The 21,185-nt window shown below is 35.7% G+C and overlaps 1 protein-coding gene across 4 annotated transcripts in view; it reads right to left on the reverse strand.

Annotated features, from left to right (window-relative positions):
• Nucleotides 1-941: 941 nt before the first annotated feature.
• CBLB (Cbl proto-oncogene B) overlaps nucleotides 942-21,185 on the reverse strand; it is a 137,854-nt gene continuing 117,610 nt past the window's right edge. For 3 of the 4 annotated variants that reach the window (XM_075514690.1, XM_075514673.1, XM_075514666.1), the window contains exons 14-19: nucleotides 18,693-18,836; nucleotides 14,303-14,391; nucleotides 14,072-14,203; nucleotides 12,637-12,774; nucleotides 10,184-10,303; nucleotides 942-4,836 (exon numbers count right to left, since the gene is read on the reverse strand). In XM_075514690.1, the coding sequence (XP_075370805.1) occupies nucleotides 4,574-4,836; nucleotides 10,184-10,303; nucleotides 12,637-12,774; nucleotides 14,072-14,203; nucleotides 14,303-14,391; nucleotides 18,693-18,836 (886 nt within the window). In that variant the 3' untranslated portion in view covers nucleotides 942-4,573. The remainder of the gene's footprint in view (nucleotides 4,837-10,183; nucleotides 10,304-12,636; nucleotides 12,775-14,071; nucleotides 14,204-14,302; nucleotides 14,392-18,692; nucleotides 18,837-21,185) is intronic. The other variant, XM_075514679.1, reaches the window with a different exon arrangement.

The raw sequence follows: 21,185 nt of genomic DNA on the forward strand, positions 1-21,185 counted from the left end.
CACAGTGTTTTAAAATCTACATTTATCATTTTCCTGATGGAGACTCATTGCAACTGATAAATGGAGGCAGGTATCTTGTACAGAATTAATGACTGGGTCTATCAAACAAAAAATTCCTGAAACATTCCTAGAGCACCCAGCTGCTAAAATCTGATCATAACACAATAAAGTGACAGCTGACTTTCACGGCAGAAGAGTAAAAATGAAAGAAATAGGCAGCTATAGTACTATGGGCAAGTATACCAAACAGTTAACTTCCCTACTTAGTAATAAGACTAGTGACCTATATAATGGACAAGGATTTAACATAGACTAAAGAAAGTACCATGAATATCTCATCATCGAAGGTCTAATGCAACCTGCAGGGAATGGTGTTGGGCTTTAAATAGTAATAGTTGTATTGTCATGCATAGCAGAAGGGTTAGATTTTCTAAACTTTTTTCAGAATGCTGGAATACAGTAACAGAAAAAAATGTTTTACACTTAAAATATTTTTTACATTAACAGTACAACGCTTGAGAATGTAAATGCACAGGATGTTAAAGAAATATCAGTGTGAGCTTACTGTAATTTTCTTCAGGAAAAAATTCCTGTAAATTAACGTACAGTCGGACTATATGTTCATGACTTTGGATTCTAAATATTTAATGATAGTCATCTTTCTGCCATACAACTATTACATGCACATTTGGAAATTACTGCCAATTTATAAATATTTACTACTGAAATTTAGAAATGAAGTAATGTATGGGGATATAAAGCGAATGTCTCAATGCAATGATTCACCTTATTTTAGAGCAAGGCCTAATTTTTCTGGCTTACAAAACAATGGTTTCTAAGACCCCTACACTGGATAGGCTGTTTCTAAAGCAGCTTATGAGAAGTGATAATATTCAATAACAGAGAGACACTGTCTTGAAAAATCACGGACCAACCCAACATTCTGTTAACATTAATTTTATAAAATACCTTACAAGAACAGATAAAGAACTTGAGCTTACATAATAACCAAAATTTAAAAAGAATGTTGAATAAAATATAAATTAATTGAACACATCACTAAGTTTGCCACATGTTAGACAAGTTTATAAAAGGCATTTTCAGATAAAATAGTTATTTGAAAGAAAATCCTTCAAAATGGAAACTACTGAAGTCCTTTTTCAAGAAGTCATTTCTAAAAGAGCTAAATTCCAGGTCAACAGGTAGTACCTGCATTTGCTTAGAATACGGTGTTCATTTGCTTCAAAATTTGTCAAGCTTTAAGACACAAATTTAAACACTTTCAGGTCAGAGTCATCAGTGCAAAGTAAAGCTTCAAGCTGAAAATGAGAGAAATATAACAGAAGAAATGATCCTGGTACAAAAATTCCTAAATTCACATTATGAAAAAAACTGTGCCAGATGCACTCTTGAGATACTGAACATTAACGAATTTTACCAGTGCCCATTTTAGGGTTCCAGCCAAGCCATTAACATGGCTGATCATATTAAATTCATTTATTTTAACACTATTTCAATTTTTTTTCTACTCATAGTCTTTGGAAAAGATCCATGCCGCTGATGTCCACTTAACTTTGCTCAACTTCTGATTCAGCCAATTTGCTTAAAATGCAGTAATTTGGCCAAAAGGAGCTAAAAGGTGAGGCCAACAGACACCAGAATGGTGGTCTAAAGCCTGCAGTGACATTTAATTGGAAGAAATATGATAGCACATGTTTCTGAGTTTAACCAACTTCGTTCATTCAAGCACTCTCACTGAAGTCAGTCTTCCTTGAAGTTATATATGTGCCTAACACACTGCCAGGCTCAAACCCTGAAGTCTTTCAAAGGTTAAATATGTTTAGAGAACTATGTGTTTAGAGAACTAGACTGTAGCCAGATTAATTTCTTTTAAGCCTATTAATTCCTGCATAGTAAACATCAACACTCTAGCAAAGCAATTTTGCTCTGTTCGACTTTAAAACTATTAACCAAAACAGGTTTGAAATAGTCTTCACGTTCCACTGTTTAGAAGTGTTATTAGCACACTCATTTAAAGATTAATGGAACTCTTTTCGAGTTACCACTCAGAATATTGTTCATCAAGCTTTTTTTAACACATACTAAAAAAAAAAAGAAGTGTCACTGGTGTTCACAACCAGAAAGGAGAAGGAAAAATTTAAAAACTTTAATCTATCAGGCAGCAGTTTCAGCCTCTAATTGAAACATAAGGCTGTCATTTATACTAAGCTGCTGCATAAAAATGAGAAAATGAGTTCTCCATTACAATTCAAAATTTCAAAACTCAGTCTGCAGATTGTTAGCTCATCCTTGTAAAGCGTTCTGTTTTCACTGTTGTCATTGCTATGCTGGCAGTTATGCTAGAACCTCATTAAAGTAATTCCAGTACAACCACAGTGTTTAATTTAATAGTATGAATCATTCTGAATTTATAGTTAGCTAAAATGCTAGAGTGTAGTTTGGTTTGTAAACAAACCAAATGAACAAGAGGGTTCAAGACTACACAAAACTTTCCCCCAAAACAGAGGAAAGAGATTTACGTGAACTAAAAGCACAGAATATAACTTCAACCAAAACTTTTCATAAGCTGTACTCAAGGGATAAACATTTAAAGGAAGTTGCAAATGCCCTTTTCTAGGGCATAAACTCAGAATCATTTGCTTAAATCAAAATGGAACAGAAGCTCTTCCCTATACCCTGAATTCTCCTGATGATCTTTTATCACTGAAGCAGATTAATGATATCCATACTATGCTTTATGACGCTACAAAATAATTTATTTAATTAGTTTTAAGAATAAGTTCTTTGATGAAACGATGGACTTCAAGATATCACAGTAATTTCCACTGGGTGTTCCCAGTTATTTTGAATCCTGCACTTCAGCCATTTGCTGTCTTTAAAAAAACAAACAAACAAACAAACAAACAAAATCTTTAAAACAAATGCATTGGCTGCTGACATCTGATCCTGTAAGTGATGTAACTTTTTTATCACTTGCTCTGAGTAAAGGAGAACACTGACAGCTGAAAGGGAACAATAAATATATACCTCACACCCAGCTTAGCACACTGTGAAAATTCTCATATACTGGTCACATCTCAAAATGTGAAAAATATTCTACCATATGGTTTTATCTTTTCAACAGTAATAAAAGAAAAGAAGATTTCAAAGTTTCCTAAAAAACAAGAAAGCAGCAATCTTAAGAATTAATCTGGAAATATTTGGACTCTTAACTTTGAGTGTACTAAGAACAGAGTCATCTTCTCTCTCTCTTCTAAAATTGGGAAGATTTTTGATTTGGCTTGCATCAATTTGGACCCAAAAATAAAACGTCGAAGCCTGGAGTATCACTAACCACGTAAAGCAAAAATGTATTTCCAACTAAGCAGCTGGAAAGTGAGTGAATGAATTTGGGTATTAAACACATACTTGAGAAAAATAAAGTGTACAGAGGAGGAGGTTACTAAAGAACTTTGCAAAAAATATTGCTACAGTAGCATTAGGAATTAACAGTGCATCAAAGATTTAAAGTTTCCATGTTAATACAAACTGATCCAAGCCACAATGAACCACAGGATAATCACTCAAACAAAAAATTAACCGCATTCTACTTTACAGAAGCTAGAACTGGAATTTACCTGAATACCATTAATATGATTCAAAAAGATTCCTTCTAGTCTGGCATGCCTCAGTTTACATAGGTCACAGAGAACCGGTGCCATTAGTGTGTAATCAAAACACAGTATTAGCATGTGCATTTGGCTTTTTCAAACATTTGAAATCAAATACATTTGAAAGAGCTTTTCAATGTCAGAACTTAGTATCATGAAGTGTTTTATTTGTTAGTTGGGATTTTTTTGTGGAAACTGTGTATAAAAGACCTTGAGGACAACAGGTCATGGAATTCATGTTAAACAGAAAGCTGCCCAACATTATTGTCAAAATACCTTTAAAAAGGCAGTTCGTATACAGAATAATGCATTTTACATTCAGATATTTCCTCTCTCAAAAGCAAAGGAATCTCAGAAGAAAAAAAAAAAAATCAGTAGTGAAGGCCACATACTTTTTGCATTTGATGAGCTGAAATGCAAAAAACAATTAAAGCATCTTGTAAGAGGGGAAAAAAAAACAAACACAGAACTTCTGGAAAGTGATGATTTAGTTGATGGGGTGGTCAGCATGGAAACTGTTGGGAATGCTACAGCAGAACTCACACAAGTACAAGGGAATATGAACAGGAACATAGTACAGGCGTCAACTAGAAAACTGTAACTTGCCAACTTGTAAACAAGAAAAAGCATTTCACAGATTAAAAGTTCTAAGGAAGTAAACTTCTTTAAATTATTTTGTCAGTTCAACCCTGATTTAAAAAAGTATGGCTAGCAAAAATACATAAGCCTCAGCATATTTATAAGTCTTGATCAGAGCAGCCATGAGCCTTTGATAAACGGCTGGAAACAAACACCCTTCTACTAAGGATGAAAGAAAAATATTCCATTCTCTTCTTTCTCTCATTCCTCAATCCACATGTGTATATGTAGAATTCACATGCTCCAAGAGTATCTTGACGCTGCTATAGATTGAGACGTGGGGAGACCGGTGGAGGAAAACAGACAAACTCTCTTAAAATACTACGGGCCACGTCAACATTATTCTGGGCAATTTCAAGTGCCCTCTTGACTTCTTCAAAGGAATAGCCCTCTCCCATAAGTTTTGCAATTTTTGCATCCACATTTTCCGTGGAACTGTCAGAGCTGTATGCTTTCCTGTGGTGTATTTCTGGTGCAGTCCTCCGAGGAAGTGGTTTAGGGGGCCTGGCTGGTGCTTGTGAACCATCTGTTTCAAATAAAGGAGATAGAAATCATTATAAATTGGCTTAAAATAGTGTTATAGGTAGGTCAAGTCTCATGAAGCAGTTTAAAAAGCAAAATTCTAAAGAAACATGAAGAGATACTTTAATTCACTGATATATCTCATTTTAAAATTCAGACAGAAGCTGAATACCTCAAGAACATCCAAAATGGAAATAATGTAGTTAAATACTATTTCAATAACACAATAGGAACATGCAAGTTACAATCTGAATTATCCAAATTTGGAAGGAAAAGGAAGTATGACAAAACAGCAAAGATGGTGAAAATAGCCAGTCAAAATTTTAAAGGCTCTCCACTCTCAACCCACAGTTTGAGAACTTTTTCTTAGTCTGTTTTAAGAAAAAACAAAACAAAACAAATTTGATCACAATTTTATTCAGGACCATAAGTTGTGCAGAAGAGGAATCCAGCTAGATATGCCTGAGGGAGAAAAATCCTTCACTTATTGGTACATCTTGCAGATTCTGTTCAGTCAATCGCAGTTCATTTCATGCACAGCAGCTATGCAGAAGTACAACAATATCTGGTTTCTCAAAGCAACCTCTAGTCCAATTATTTTCAGTGGTGAGAACAGAACATGATCCTTCCTCTCCAGTCCCCCTTTGGAAATATCTCCCCTTTCCTTCTCTTCTATGGAAAGGCTACCTTCACAGTTAATGCTGGTGCTAAGAATCACGATGTGCCGATGAAAAAAGCTAATATTCAAACTTGCTAATCTTCTCACAGTCAAGAGTTTTGTGCTCAAGTAAACTTGGCACTTCACTGAAACCTCTTTATCCTCACTGATTCCACAATAAGAAGCTTAAATACAAGCAGGCATAGAGCAGAAAACACTTCCAAGAGCAAAGTATTTAAAAAAAAAAAAAAGTCTTTGATCCTTCAAAAAGGGTTCTAAAAAGTTCCATCAACAGTGATTTTGACAGATAAATTAGAGGAATTTCTGGCTGTGATACTTCCTGTTTACTTATGCTGACAGCAATGGCATTTTGCAGTGTTAAGTACTTCAGAGGCAGTTTTTTTGTGAGGAAAGAATGTTGTATTTCTAGTATTGCTGTTGCAACATGCTACCTTATCATAACACTGGATAGAGAGAACTGTAATTCAACCGAGTGCATTGAACACTTCAGATGAATGAAAATAGTTCATATTAGTGAACGTCTAACCAAGGTGTATTTTTCTCTCAACTTAGTTTCTATGCAATCAGATGAGAGCGTTGCTATAAACTTTAATTCCATTTCTTAATTCAGAGAGGATAAGCAAATAGTACTTTTGGCAAGATGGTGATATTCATATAACAAATGGATGAGAGTAATTTGATTAAAAATTGACAGTAAGGGGCTAAGATTAATTTTGTTCTAATTTCAGTGCTTATTATCCTTACAAATAGCTATGACACAACCTACAGATAGTGAGGGCTATTTCATATTTGTTATGATTTTTTCCTCTCTGAAGATGAAAAGAATTATATAAACGCTAAACATTCTAGTAAAGACACCTGAAGCAGATCCAAACCTGCTATGAAGGTGTGGAAGATCCATAAAGCACACTGGTTTGAGAAGTTAACTACAGCTCAGGAAATGTTAATAACTAAAAACCAAATCAGAAACAAGTTCAAATTTCTTATTTCACTTATTTTAGAAAACTCAAGACTGTAACAGAAGAACATTCTTTATATTTAAAATAATGCTATATCATGTTATAAACAATCAGTTTTCTTTCACAGACATTTCACACTGTTTTAATAAGCACATTTCATTATGGACTTCATTTCTATACAGGATGAAACAAAAATTGATTTGCAAACTTTACATTTTCCCCTGGGCTTGAAGTACAGAAGAAATTCCTTATGCATAGATCAGATCCTTCTGTGTGTGTGTTACATGAGATATTTTTTGCTCTACCCAGTCTAATGCAGGCTTACAACTGAAGTTATTTCTTGTATAAAACCTTCATTTGCTGAAGCTTCCAAACAAACTTTCTTAGAGCAATCACATCATTTAGAAAGGTCATTTTTAATTCTGTCAGCAGATTTGCAGCATAGGCATTTTATTCTCACTACAGTGACATCTCTCTATAGCACAGACTAAGATCTTCAGCCCTCTCTAACTCAATTCCCATTATTATTTTTTAAGCGCTGACATCTCTTTCAATATCTTCACACCCACATAAAATTTTAGCCGAAGCTGGGTATCACATTGGATCCTGAGCTTAACGATTCTAAGCCTAAGCTGCATGTCCATCTGGACACTGAGATAGAGGTATTTAAGCAGGACTTTCCTTCCCAACTTCCCATCCTCTCTGATGTTTCAGCCAATGTGGATGCTTAACTAAAAATTCAAATAGATTTTCTAATTGGGTAATTCAATTAACAGTTTCTACAGCAAGGAGCTTCCTCTATCACTCACATTTCTGTAATTCAGCACTAGATTTAACCCTTAGGTAACGGGTTAGTACCAAGTCAGAGACAGGCTCATTCAATAAGTGTTTAAAAAGCGCGGAAAAAGTTGTAAGGCGAGAGCTCTGTGGCACAGTGGGAGGAGGACATTTGTAACGATGCCAACTGTCTATTTCTCTCTGCTGTGAAATGGCCCTCTTCTTTTCGTCCCTTGCTGCTTCTCCTCTATGTTCCATGGTCTTTCACCAACAGACTGAGAAGCATCAGAGAACCAGGTGACAACGGCTTGTGCAAGGCCCTCTGCGGAGCAGTGGCAAGCAGCTACATCTAATCTAACTGGGGTACAGGAACAAGGCATACCTGGGGGACATCTACACTAAGGAACTGACAGAGCAGGGAGAAAATGAGAAAGGAGTAACTGCAGGTATTGGTCCACCTAGCTCTTAGGTATGATCTTCATATTTTGCATTACTGCAGCAGATTAGTTCTCTTAGGGTTAATTGAAATCCACCCTGAAATAGTACGTGACACCTTCCCCCCAACGTTTCCCTGTAAAGGAATTTAAATTTGCACGCAAGAGCTTTAATAAGGCCAGGTGAGTGAATAGGAAGCAGAAAAATATACTTAACTAGCCATTTGAATCCATTTCTTACAGAATAGCTAAATTCAGTAAAATACAGCAGACATCTATATTAGAGGCCTAATTTTCTTCTACCTTTTCCACGTATCATTGGCTGTGCTTACGTAAAATACGCTAACTATTAGCAATATCTCCTCTTGCTTTTATTGTAATAATTTTAAAAAGTTGTATTCAAGAAGTTTGAAAAACTATGCCTTTGGGATAGTTAGGTGCATAGTTGAGAACTATTTCTTAAGTGTTCAATACTAAATATGTTGCTGAATTAGAATAAATTTCTCATTACATTTAACAATTCAGTTAAACATCATGACAGCAATTTTAAAAACAGTCAAACCGAAGCACAGAAGTTAAAGGACTCTCCATGCTACTCGAGGGAGCCAGTGGCTAAATTATAATTAGATTTTAGAGTGAACTACATTTCTTTTCCAGCTAGTTCAAAGGATCACCATATGAAAGGGCTGAAATGAAGAATTTCCTAAGTGAACTGATTAGTTCAGAATAAATGCAAAAACCAAAGTTCTGAACAGAGGTACATTTCTACATTGTCTTTTCAAATCATAGATGAAGGTGAACCAGTTCATCCTGAAGCTCATCAGTTCTGTTCTATGGAATTACTGCCACTGTAAAAACAACTTTCCAATTAAGAGTATGACATGATCTATCACATAGTTTTCATTTAATTGAAATTAAATTCAATATCTTGCTGCACATCATGCCGATTTAGAATGATATTTATAGCAAAGGTCGACACGTGGGTGTTTTAGAAGATGGCTGTGGGAAACATACAGATAGAAAAGTATTTATTAAGTGACATCAGAAAGCTCCAAGATCTTAATTAGCAAACATCTTGCAGTAATTTAGGAAAATTAAAAATTGTTCTACCACAGACTTGCAAGAATTGCAGGAAAACTCTGTAGCTTTAAAATGTAGCTATATCATTGTCATAATTTGTATTATAGAAGAATTTAAAATGCCCTAAATAAATCATGATAACATTGTAAGACAAATAGATCCCTCACAGTGTCACATATAATACATGCATTATAAAACAATTTTTTTTCCCTAACAACAGGAAAAAAAAAAAGAGAAACACTGTTATATTAGTAGAGGTATCCTCCCAAAAGTGCTACTATTTACCAAAGGCATCACACATTCTCAAATGTGCTATTCATTAAAAATTTTGTAGCGCTCTTCAGGCTTACTTAATTTCCCCTGTACTTTAAGTGGGAAAAGTATATTCTTTCACTGCTATACCACAGCAGAGATGAACTACATATTCCTAAAAAGGAGAGACATATTTACTATTAAAAAATGTATCATTTTTCCACTTCTGATTGTTGCAATTAAGCACTGATTATCATTACAACTGAAGGACTAGAGAAATAAGTCCCTTCGTTTCTTTATGCATTAGAAAAGAGTTTTCACGCATAATTCACTCTTATGTGGAGAACGAATAATGGTTCAAAGCATCACTTGGCTCTTTCTTTGTGTGGTCTCCTCACACAGCAAAACGATGCAGGTGGGACAATCCTCCCCCTTCCCCATATACCATGCACATCTAAAGAAAAGAAAATTTGCCTACGAATTGGTGAAAATACTGTGAAATACAGGTAATACTTTATTTTATATTTTATAATTATTTTAATTAATTTGAGTAGCTTTCCTTTAAATACTATTTGTGTTGCCTGAAAACCATAAACAAAATTTATATGGCAGAGAAATTGCTTCTACTGGATCTGTTCCATTGCAAATGGAAGACTGAATTTTAATTGTTTTGATTCTTGTTGTTTTATTAAAAAACATTTTCAAATTTTCTTAGAAATTCAAACAAACAGATCAGCAAAAAAGATCAGAAAATAATAATACTTTAGAGAGCAAAGCTACTTTTTTTTTTTAGGAGCAATGAAACAAAGATGGATGTGAGATGCATGTGGTCCCTGCAGGACTTCTGATCTCTTGTGAGCTTTAAAGGTAGCAGAAAAATATCTGCCTTTCTCAAAAAATAAGGAACACTAGAACTCACATAAGCATTCAGTTTGGCAGCTGGTGAAACTGACGCCATAATACCTACACCTACAGACAACAGGTTGCCAATTCTACCTTTACTGCTGAACTTTAATTTCTGTTATCCTTTGACGATTTTATATTTTTGTAAAGCAATATTACCATTGCCATTTGTTGCCCGGAATGATGAAAACCTTATTGGACTTTATGAAGCAAATAACTTTCATCCATAAAGTTCTAATTTTCTACAAGAACAGTTTTCTACCTTACCTGAAGAGGGAGGAAGTTGATCATAGTCTTGAGATGTCCTATTTGTTTTGACGTTTTCTCCAGTTACTCTACGAGCAGGGGGCAAAGGAACATGACCAGTTATCGGATCAAAATGGGGATCTGTAATAACAGAACAAAACAGGTGTCTTAGAATAATTAGAACTATTACCTGGGGGACAGCTGATGCATAGAACCTAGGCTTAAAATAGCCTCCCTTCAGACAAAGGAGATGTGAATCCAAGCCCATAGCACATGAATATGTACATATACATCCAAATTCAACACTTGCATAATAGACATGTAGCTATGTCTTGAAGTGACAAAAACAAGAGCACAGCTTAAAGGTGGTCTATCCTGCACTGACCATGGCTCTTCTGTTTACATCCATGAGGTACCTTTCAATTACCCAACCCTGACACTGCTAGGATTGTGGCTGGCAAAGCATGGAAGAGGTTGCAAAGCCTGAAGCAGCACAATTAGAAATATCCCAGCTATTCAGTTTGGTTAGAGCTTGGAAACACTTCTAAGCTTTGCAGTTCACAAAGACTGCAGGGCAGATTTCCTATTCATACAGTCCCAGCTACAGGTAAATATTACAGGGACTGGTAAAGGCTGTGACTAGGCTTTTCAGTTCTCTCTAATGATTACAGGAACAGAATTTAAAAAATGAGAGAAATATATAGTCCTGTCATATTGTGTCCTCCTCTTTTTTTTTTTTTGGCTGTTGAGGATGCAGCTGAACAAGTGTCAGCATCATCATGGATCTGGCCTCTGCTCTGGACTCATAAGAGTATTTCTGTGTGAGTGCAACTTTTTGCTGTTGTTGATGACGAGATTATTATTCTAATCTGACAGGCTCTGATGGATAGCTGAGAAATCACCCCCAAGACTTGTATGGAAACCAATCATCAAAAACTCATCATAAATCATCTACAGCAGTTTATTTGAAAAGATGCAAAGTGAGTAATATGGCTTTAGAAATACCATATGAATAAAAAAGACCAATCCACACAACCATGTATGCCTAAGTAGACGTATACACTTACAAGATCAATGAAAACTGCTGCTGTAAGATTGTATTCACTATGCAAATCTGAAGAACAATACATGGCTGTAGATACATTTTCCAGATTTTTAATTAAAAGCTATTAAATGTTTTTAACACTAACAGTGATGTTTCTTAGATTATTTGGAAATAACACTTCATAATTTAAAACTCTACATGTTTCTGGGAACTGCACACAGGTCAACGGAGCTTGTGTGCATCTGTGTGTGAGGGCTTCTATTTTTTCTCTCCATTCCCATTAGAACTGAATGACACAGCATGTGTTTCTGCATTAGATGATACAATTGAGGCACCCATTTTGACCGGACTGAATAATTAAAACATTCCATAAAAGGTCATTCCAGTTCAACCTAAACTAGCTCACTTTCATCCCACAGCTAGTATTATTCACAAAGGTCAGCCAAACGCCCAACAACCTGTCAGGCTGTTATGGAGTTGCACATGACTGCTTGTCATCTACATTCTGGCATTCCTGTGACACTATCACCAAAACATTTCATTTATCCCTCTCCATACAGCTTCTAAGAAAAATAGATAGGAGGAGGAAGACATCTAACTGCACCACAAGGTAGATAATCACTGAAAATATTCCTGGGACAGATAAACTTAAGACACCAACATCCTTTGGAAGCTTCCACAGAGAAAAAAAAGTCATTTCACAGGTATGCACTATAAGCCACAAAAATCCTGTTGTAATCTGTACCACCAGCAGCAAACTTAACCTGACCATCAAACAGTTTTCAACTCAAAGACAAAATTTGTGAATTGTGAACATAGCTTTTATACCTTTTACGAGCAAAATACCGGACTGAAAAAGTTTCACAGTGATTCATGGGGAGAGATAGGTGAAAAACAGACTTATCAAAAAGGTTATGAATCACAGGTACCTGCAACTGTGTTCACAACTAATACAGTTTTGCAGCAAAATTTTACAACAGTTCTAACAAAGCAGGATGTTCTTTTCCCTTATTTTCTAGGTTTTTCCCCAAGCTCCAACTTGAAAATAAACCCCATGAATTATGTGTTACTATAGAAAACAATGGAGTTGACAAAAGGATACAGACTAGTATTACAGATTACAACAGAAAACTTGGCACTTCACAAGTAACAACTCTTACTAGAAAAGTACAATTTACCAAAATGCCTAGTCTGGTATAGAAATATTGACCTTATTTCATTACTCTGTGATAATGAAAAGTTAAGTCTTTTTATATTCTGAGTTGTTTCACCTCCACCATTTAAAAAACCCCTATTTTTTAATATTTTGTATAGTGAGGTATAGACAAAACAGACTTCTGAAGCCTGATGACAACTTTATCACAGAACAGATAAGCTTCTGAAGTAAAGGAAAATTAAATAAAATATGTTCTTTCCTTTGTATTCCTACCAGAGTGAAGGAACAGTTCATGTCCTGAAGGAGGTCGGCTTCCTGAGCCAGCAGGTTTTGTGTGCTCAATCATGCTGTGCCGAGCAGGTGGCGGTGGTGGTGGTAGTGAAGGGGGTGAGCTATCAAATGCGTCTTCACCTGCATTTTAGAAAAGAATTATTAGATGAGCAAAACTTCATTAAGAACTGTAGAATAAAGAGTGAAGCTTAAAATTTATTTTTCTCTGGCAGCTGAGGCCGTTACTCCTAGGGTTCATCTAGCAGTTCAGTGACTCCAGTAATGAAATTGTAAACCTGATTCTTACTATGCACAATCCTCTTCTAAAACATGCTCTGAATGACCTTTTGCAGCGCTCAGTTTCTTTTCTGGGATGGGGGAGAGATTTCTTTTAGTGGCTCAGTTGCAGAGTGTATTATAATGAAAGCTTTCACTAAATATCATTGTAGAATAACAGCTATGTTTCAGTGGCTAAGCAAAATATTTATATTCAAACACCAATGCTGACTACATTGAATCTGCTATATTTATACTCTCTATTATCTTTATGTGGTGTTCTAAAGCTCTGACCGGAGATAAAAACTGAATTTTCTAGGGCTTGACAAAAGAATGTACCCCTTACACAAAGGTGGTGCAGACAGTACTAGGGTTGCCAAGCAGTGCAATTTTTATGTGTTCTTCTGCCTTCAATTCTATGTACTCTAGCAACTTAGGAACACTTCAGGGACCAGAGAGAGTATAGTGCAGGAACATGGCAAACGTTCAAAACATTTTATGGAACCAGAAAATTGGATGATGACACATACACTACAGTCTAACAATCATGCAGCTGAGTTTGTCAATGAAGGTGTGGGCGGTGGCCAAGCACAGCCCCAGTATATAAGCAGAGCTCCCTGACTTTTGTGGAAAGCAGAACAGAAATCAGGGTTGGAAAAGATAGCTTTTGGTGATTGTAGGCAGCAGTGAGTTTTGAACTGTCCCTTAACAGTGAAAAAAACCCCAGAAATAAACTTATTAATTTAATTTTCTTTGACCTAAATACCACCTCTTTGGCATTCTTCTTTGTATCTGATAAAAGAAATTGAATTATTTAAGCTACAATAGGAAAAACCCTCCACTCTTTCATTAAATTGCAATGTTCAAGCTTCATATTAAGGGACAAAAAATTATAATTTATTTTAGGGAAAATGGTTTTGCTTGGTCTTTATAGCTTGAATACAGATTTAGTATGCCTTTTCATCTGTCTTGCATGAGGGCTTACAGCCAGATACCAAGTACAGATCATTGACACAAATATTGACTTACAGCTGTGATATTTAGCCCATAGCTTGTTTGGTACTGTTAACATACTCAACATTGGTTGCTTTTTAATAAACATGGCATTTGGTTCATCTAGGCAATGTTAACCATTAAATGTAATCAGCAAAAAGTCTGCAACCTAAAGGGGGCACCAGAAGATCATAATCGGAGGGTGTCCTGTTGAGCAAAGAGCTGTGTTTTGGGTTGTCTCTGGTAGGAGGTCGTGCAGGTGGCAAAGGTACCGGAACAGTAGGTGCATCATAGACATCTCCTGAATGACACAATCACAAGAAGTGAATGTTTTCTTGCTGTACCCCTAGAACAGCACAGAGTAAATTTTCTTGCCAAACAGTGAAAAACAAAAACATACCTAACTCTGGATGTTTTGATTTCTTCATCTCAGAAGTAGTACTGTGTGTCCCATTCGTTACTCCAGCACACTGACCATTCTCACACACCCTGAAGACAGACAATAAACAGGAAGCAATCAACCAGTTATCCAAGTATTAATTCCCACAATGACCAAGTACCTGAGCTGGCATTTCATTATATGGAAATGAATGAAAGACGATAAGCTGCACCAATTTTAAACTTTATGTTTTTCATATTGAGAGCAGATACTGGTTAACCGTCAATAAAACTCCTTTGAAGGATTATACTGCTTTCTTGGTGGGATACTGACATGGCTTAAATAACTTACTCAAGGCTGCAATACAAGATAGAGGAAGAAGTAACATTAAACATAGTCCTCACTTCAGAGCTCAGGTCATTAGTTTATTCACACAGTTAAGTCACAGACTCAATCCTACTTCGCCTTCCCAGCTGTTAAATTTTCCCTAGCAGAATTATGGTAAAGGGAAATGTGGATTTTGGTAATTATCCACGCTGAAGTACACAGAAAAGTCATTAAATAAAATAAAATAAAACAAAACAACAACAAGAAAATGCAAACAGAACACCACAATACACCACTAGCAATAACAAGTTTCAACTAAACTCTTAGCCAAACATTAAAAAAAAGAAAAAAATTGAACTAGCCAAAGCAGTTTTGCAGGTGCCTATTCATTTCTGTATCAAAAAGCTGAGTCTCACTGATACTTGTACCACAGTTTACTAATTTTTTTTAAATGGAAGCATGTTATGCTCTCAAAATTAAACAACAGTATCAAATTAAATATGAACATCATCTAAACCAAACAGTACAAAGTTGCCTATAATCTTGTCAGAAAAATATTGGAGATTATTTTTGTAAGATAACTCTGTTCAAATACTGCAGGGAAAAACACAGAACAAAAGCCTTTTCATAATATTAAATATTGTTTAAATAAATGTGAAAGAACTGGGAAATTACTCCTGCCATTGGAACAGTGGACCCTGCATATTCAGGAAGAACCAGAAAGTTTATCTGGAAAAAGGCCACCACGCTAGCTAAACAATTCCAGCTTAAAAATAAAAACCCCAACCCACCATGCACCATTATTACTAAATACTGGCAAATCTGCTAGAGCTACATACACCTAAAATTTCAGGTCTTGGGTTTTTACCAATAGTACAAACATTAATAAACCTATCAGCTTTGGCCATATGGAAAGGAGGGATGCATAAAGGTCTGGAATAATTTACAATATATAAACAGGAAAGAGGAAGTGAAATTGTGCTTGTGGTCCCAAGAGTTATAACTAGGAGTAATGAAATCAATGTAAGAATAATTACAAGACTTAAAAAAACAAACCAAAACAAAAAAACTAATGGTAAGAGCTAATTTGTTATGAATTAATTTCCCCAGGGAAGTGGTAGAGGAAGTGTTGCTTCTGTCTTTGAAATTAGATTGGTTCAATCTCTCAAATGCAGTGGATGCAGCACTTCCTTTGACTCCTCAGCGTATATACTAAATAACTAAGAATATTTTCTACTTTAATTTGAATCTGTTCTGCATTTTCAGTAATCTAACCAGCTACAAGCACTAAGATAACTTAACATGGCACCACTTCAGAAGTCTTCAGGTCATAATGAGCCCATTTAAGGGGTCAGTTTACAAATCATGCTGAAATACCTGTTTACGTCAACAGCAAAGACCAGAAAAAAAGGGCAGCAAATGAGTACTAACAAGCAAGCCTTCTGTCCTTTTCCTTTTGGAAAAAGCTTTATTAGAAAAAGATAGTGAATGTAATAATGTATCATTCTTCTCATAGTAGCCTAATTAGTAATGCTGAAATTCTTTCCCTCCATTTCTTGTTGCTGAAACTTGCCCCATACCTGGGAAGAGATGATCAGCTGTAACAAACCGGACAATTAACTGATCTGCCAGAAAATAAGACTGTGAATCATTTTTTTGTATTATTCTTGCAATATTTTTAGCATTGTCATATCTGCTGGTAAAAGAGCAAAAAGTCTTAGAGCCAATACAAATTTGGGAGTAGAATGGACGAATGGCATAGTTCCTGAATTACAAAACATTCAGAAGTTTTGTAGGCTCTTTAGTTTACTGAAAACTGTAAGTACTATACAAGAACTGAGGAAGTAACACTTAGGGAAGAGGTAAGAGAAGGTGACACTGGGGGACAGAACTGAAAGATGCTAAAAATTTATGACAATTGAAAAAAAAAATTTTTTTAACAGTTTTGCTAAACAATACTGAAAAGTTAAGCTTTTATTGACACCCCCCTCCCCATGAGATTAAAAGTGCATTAAAAGAATACAGCATCAACCAGAATCAAGATTCTTTTTGAAAGCTTTATCTCAGCTTTCACATCTAAGCGGTGACATTAGCTAAAAGGAGACATTTTAGGTATATGGAACATCTTATATATTCATACACAAATAGTCAATAGGATTTTCTTTTTTTTTTTAATGCTTAGGAGAATGGTTTGTTTCTAGTTAAAATTCTTATCACAATATATAATAAGAAGAGTTGCTGGTTTTAATCATACAGCAACCTGAATGGCAAACTGAGGTATCTTCTCTGGAGCAAGTCCTGGATTAATGCCAAAACACCCACTATAAGCACAAGACCAAGTACGCTAGCTAAAAAATGAACTAAAAACTAGAAAAAACTTTGAAATCAGCTTTCTGTCTACAGCCTCTATTAATAATTCCAGTGGCCTGGTGAAATCCTGTACCAGCCAATTGAAAGCACTCAACTCAGGACCATGTTAGGGCCAGTCTCAATCCAAAACTTCCCAAAACATACAGTGTGCGTGTGGGGTCCTCGGACTCAATTGGTCCCCTCTACAGACCCACTGCTCTTGCACCATACTACTTAACTAACCTAGACATAGCCCTTAGAAGCTGCTAAACCAAGGTAATCTGTCCACATACCACAACTCTTCTGTTGGAGACTTCCGGTCTAAGAAAGGTTACATCCTGTGTAACTCTAGTCACGCAAGCAACTCAGCCTCTTTTAGATGACTTCGCATGGCACAAAGACACTCCCATGCAGAAGCACAACACACTCAGATAAAAAAACTGGTAGTAAAAGTAAAAAGGATTAGGACCTTGGAATTTTTTTTTTTCCTTCCCATTTTTTTGCTTGGCCAACACTGAGAGTTTTATTCATCACTGATATTTTTTTTTTTTTTTTTTTTTTTTAAGTCTTATAGGGTAGATAGGAATTTGAGCACTCAAGACCATAAAGCTCAGACAACTGTGTAATATTCACATCTATGCAGTAAAGGTTGGATCAGCATTTCTAATAAAGACAGAATTTTTAACCTGCATGCAAAGAGTGATCAGACTATGAACTTTTTTCCACCTGTTCTAAATGTCTGATTAAAGAGGTCTAAAAAGTGTAATTGGCTAATTTTGGGATGAGAGACATGTCGAGCTTTATTGATGGTGGGTCCTTGACACCACATTCTGACAGAAAGAGGAAAAAGTGGCAATATGTCACTGCCTTTTTTTAATAGCAGAAGAGTCTGAACTTTTTAGATCAATACTTGATTTTAATACTTTTGACCTACAAGACCAGGAGAGAATTGGCCATTCTTTTTCCCAAGACTTATTCTCTTAATTCCAGAGATTCAGGTTTTTTTTTATGGGTCAAAGAAGAAGAAGTTCACCAGGAAAGACACAGCCTTCAGTTGCCAGGTCCCTTGGTTCCAAATCTCCTTGCCATAATCCATTAATAATGCAGAACTGTCACAGTTTGGAGATATTATTTTAGAATGTGTTTAAAGCAAAAGAGATGTATTCCATCTGAATTTAAAAAAAGGTTCTCTTCCTGAGAAGCACAAAGAAAATATACTGTGAAACAGGCTCAAAAAGCCAAAAAGATATAGTACACGTGGGACAAAAAGAGAATAAAAGTATGTACATACAGCTGCCAATTCACATATTTTTCAGTACTGTGTTGCTTCTTAAAATGAATTATATAAAATGTGAAAGTTTAAGATTTTCAAAGCTGACTTTGGGAATTTCAGTCACACAATTCCCCTAAAAATTAAATTTGCAAGAGTTGTGGGGGTTGAATCTCCTGGTCAGTTCTGAAAACCTCACCTAAGGGGAAAAAAGGATCAACTGCAGAAATTGTATTCAAAAGCAAAAAATACCAAAAGATACAATAAAGTGAACTTCACAGACAGGTTTATGACTGTGGTGGTGGTCAAATGAAACAGAGGCATAAGTAATCCAAGCTTGAAAAGATAAGACATTTTAGAAGGCAGGCAAGCTTAACCATCATTAAAACTGTTGAATCAGTTAAATTTCGGAAAAAGCAGAGTTTTTCTAAATAAGTTGTCTTCAAGGCTGCTAAATGACCTTACCGAGCAAGAGGTTTTATATTATGACTATGAGGTGGTTGTGAGCTCAGTATTACAGGATGTGAAGAAGGAACTTTGTATTCATCATCATCATCTGTGTGATCCCTTGATTTATCAGACAGAGAATTTGCTGAAGGAACAGGGCACCTAAGGAGATGAGAAAAAGATTAGTTTCGCTTTAACTGTTACATAATTGACCTCAGTAAAGTACAGAAAATACTCTTCTTTAGCCTAAACTTCCTTAATACACATCTGCTACATATAAGGTAACAAAAAACACCATGTCAAACTAAAACTTGTAAGGTTACTGGCTTTTTTTGTCACTGAGAATGCATAGAGAAAAGGGCAGCTGACCTTCTAAGAGTTAAACAGTTACTTTAAGCAAGCACCACATAGCAGAGAACTGCAAAAAATTAGAGTACTAAATAGGCACTTAGAAGGCTTAACCTGTTGGCACTTATCAAAAGAACTAAACAAAAGGTAATTCAGGGCAAATAGTATTTAGCAGAGCTAAGTAACGCAGCGGACCTTCACCCTTTCAGTGAAGTCTTGTTCCAGCCGTAACATTATCGAACTCCCAGAATTTGCCTGTATTTTAAATTGCTTTTACTTCTAGCAATAATTGTCTTGAATTGTCCTCCCAAACAGTGATTTATATCACTTCTTGAAAGCAGTGGAAGCCCAGGAAAGAGGTAGACTTTACAATCTCCATTTACAGGTAACAAGTTCCATCGTGGAGAATACTGGTAGATAGGAGATTTCTTTTAAAATGAAAAACTACCTCCTACTATCTGGATTTCTGTTATATAAGTATAAACAAAATGATGGGCAAAAATTTCATTTTAGTGAGCACTCTGGGGAATGTAATTTTGTTAGATATTAACAAGCTCAACATATCTTTTGGCTTTCATAAAATATAACTAGCTAGGTTATAGGTCTAGCAATCAACACCATCTACTTTTTTATACATAGACCCCTCCGTTTATAGCAATTACTCCAATACATTAAGATAAATAAGAAACTCACAAAACACCTGAAATACAAAAGCTAACATTAAGGACTTAATTTAACTTCAGCTTGATCATACATGAAAACCAGAAACATTTGATTCTTAAACTAGCTGAACATGAAGAGCAGGAAGTGTATAACTTCAAAAATCATCTGGATATTACGTTATGCAGTGAATAGCACCTTTATTATTTGCCACAAAAAAAAAGCCAACAGCTGGAGGACCTTGACTAAAGATGTGCAATGCATCCACAGCCATTTTGATTTGTGGCTTGAAAGCATGGCTAATGGCCCCTGAGCAGAACTACATGCTACATTGCAAGATACATCTACTTCATACATTGTTTAGGGAAGTTCTTAAGGACTATAAGGAAATATGAGAAGGGAGTAGACATACTTTCTCTTCCTGTGGTCTAATTAGTTTGATTTTATCATAAGGGCAAGGGCTGAAATGACAGGCCAGGCCTATCTCCTCATTTTTTCAATACAAGCAGCACCTGACTCACACAGCATACTTCTTCAGAAAGGAATAACATACATCTTACGCTATTTACTGTAGATGATGCCACATGACTTCAGAACATCCAGGTACGCTGTGAACAAAACTGAATAACTAACTACCATGAGTACTAGCCAGTCAATAAATGAATAAATAAATAAATAAATAAAGGGAGAAAGAAAAAGAACAGAGAAAAAAGGGGGAAGATGTGCTGCTTCTGTTTGAATATAGTCAAAGTCTAGAGCTCCCTAGATATTTGTAACTTCTCAGACGCTCTTTCTTTCAATCAGTAACATACTTTTGACTTCAGAAGCAAGCTCATGAAAGATGGGAATCCAACTTCTTTTGCAAAGACATACTAGCCAAAGACAGGGGGAAAGAAGATCTATGGCACTGAACTGCAAACTCTGTATCGCAGTTTTCAACCACCTTCTGTAGAGGGAGCAAAATTTCACACAGCAATGCAGTGTCAGATTACTTTTTCCATCTTTGATTTCTTAGGTGGACAAGAGGTTTGTGTCACCGCTGTATGGCCATTTAAAGAACGGAAGGTAAAAATGTACCAGGACAATGAGAACTCTGTAGTGTTCTCAGGTAGACAGTTGACAGGCCTACAAAGAATAAATTTTCTCATTTCTCTAGACATGCAATCATTCTTACATGGCAATCCAACATGTCCTGGAGATGTTTTATATATATATATAAGGTATATAAGTATATATAAGCCTGTGGTTTTTGAATATAATCACAAATTGAATTGCTGGCTTCTGCAGATAGCAATGTTTGAAACATTAGTATGTAGACCAGAAATGTCCAATACTGACCACACCACGTTGGTAATATTGTTTGAAGCCCTCCTCAAAGGCTGTTACTGGGACAAAACAACCAAAACCCCCTTGTCTGAAGGCCCTATCTGAAGATGGTTATAGGAGAGATTTTGATTCCTGGAATACTGTGAATTAAGTTAATTTTTTAAAGGAAATCTACAG

The sequence above is a fragment of the Mycteria americana genome, chromosome 1 (genome assembly GCF_035582795.1).
Source record: "Mycteria americana isolate JAX WOST 10 ecotype Jacksonville Zoo and Gardens chromosome 1, USCA_MyAme_1.0, whole genome shotgun sequence".
NCBI classification, from domain to species: domain Eukaryota; kingdom Metazoa; phylum Chordata; class Aves; order Ciconiiformes; family Ciconiidae; genus Mycteria; species Mycteria americana.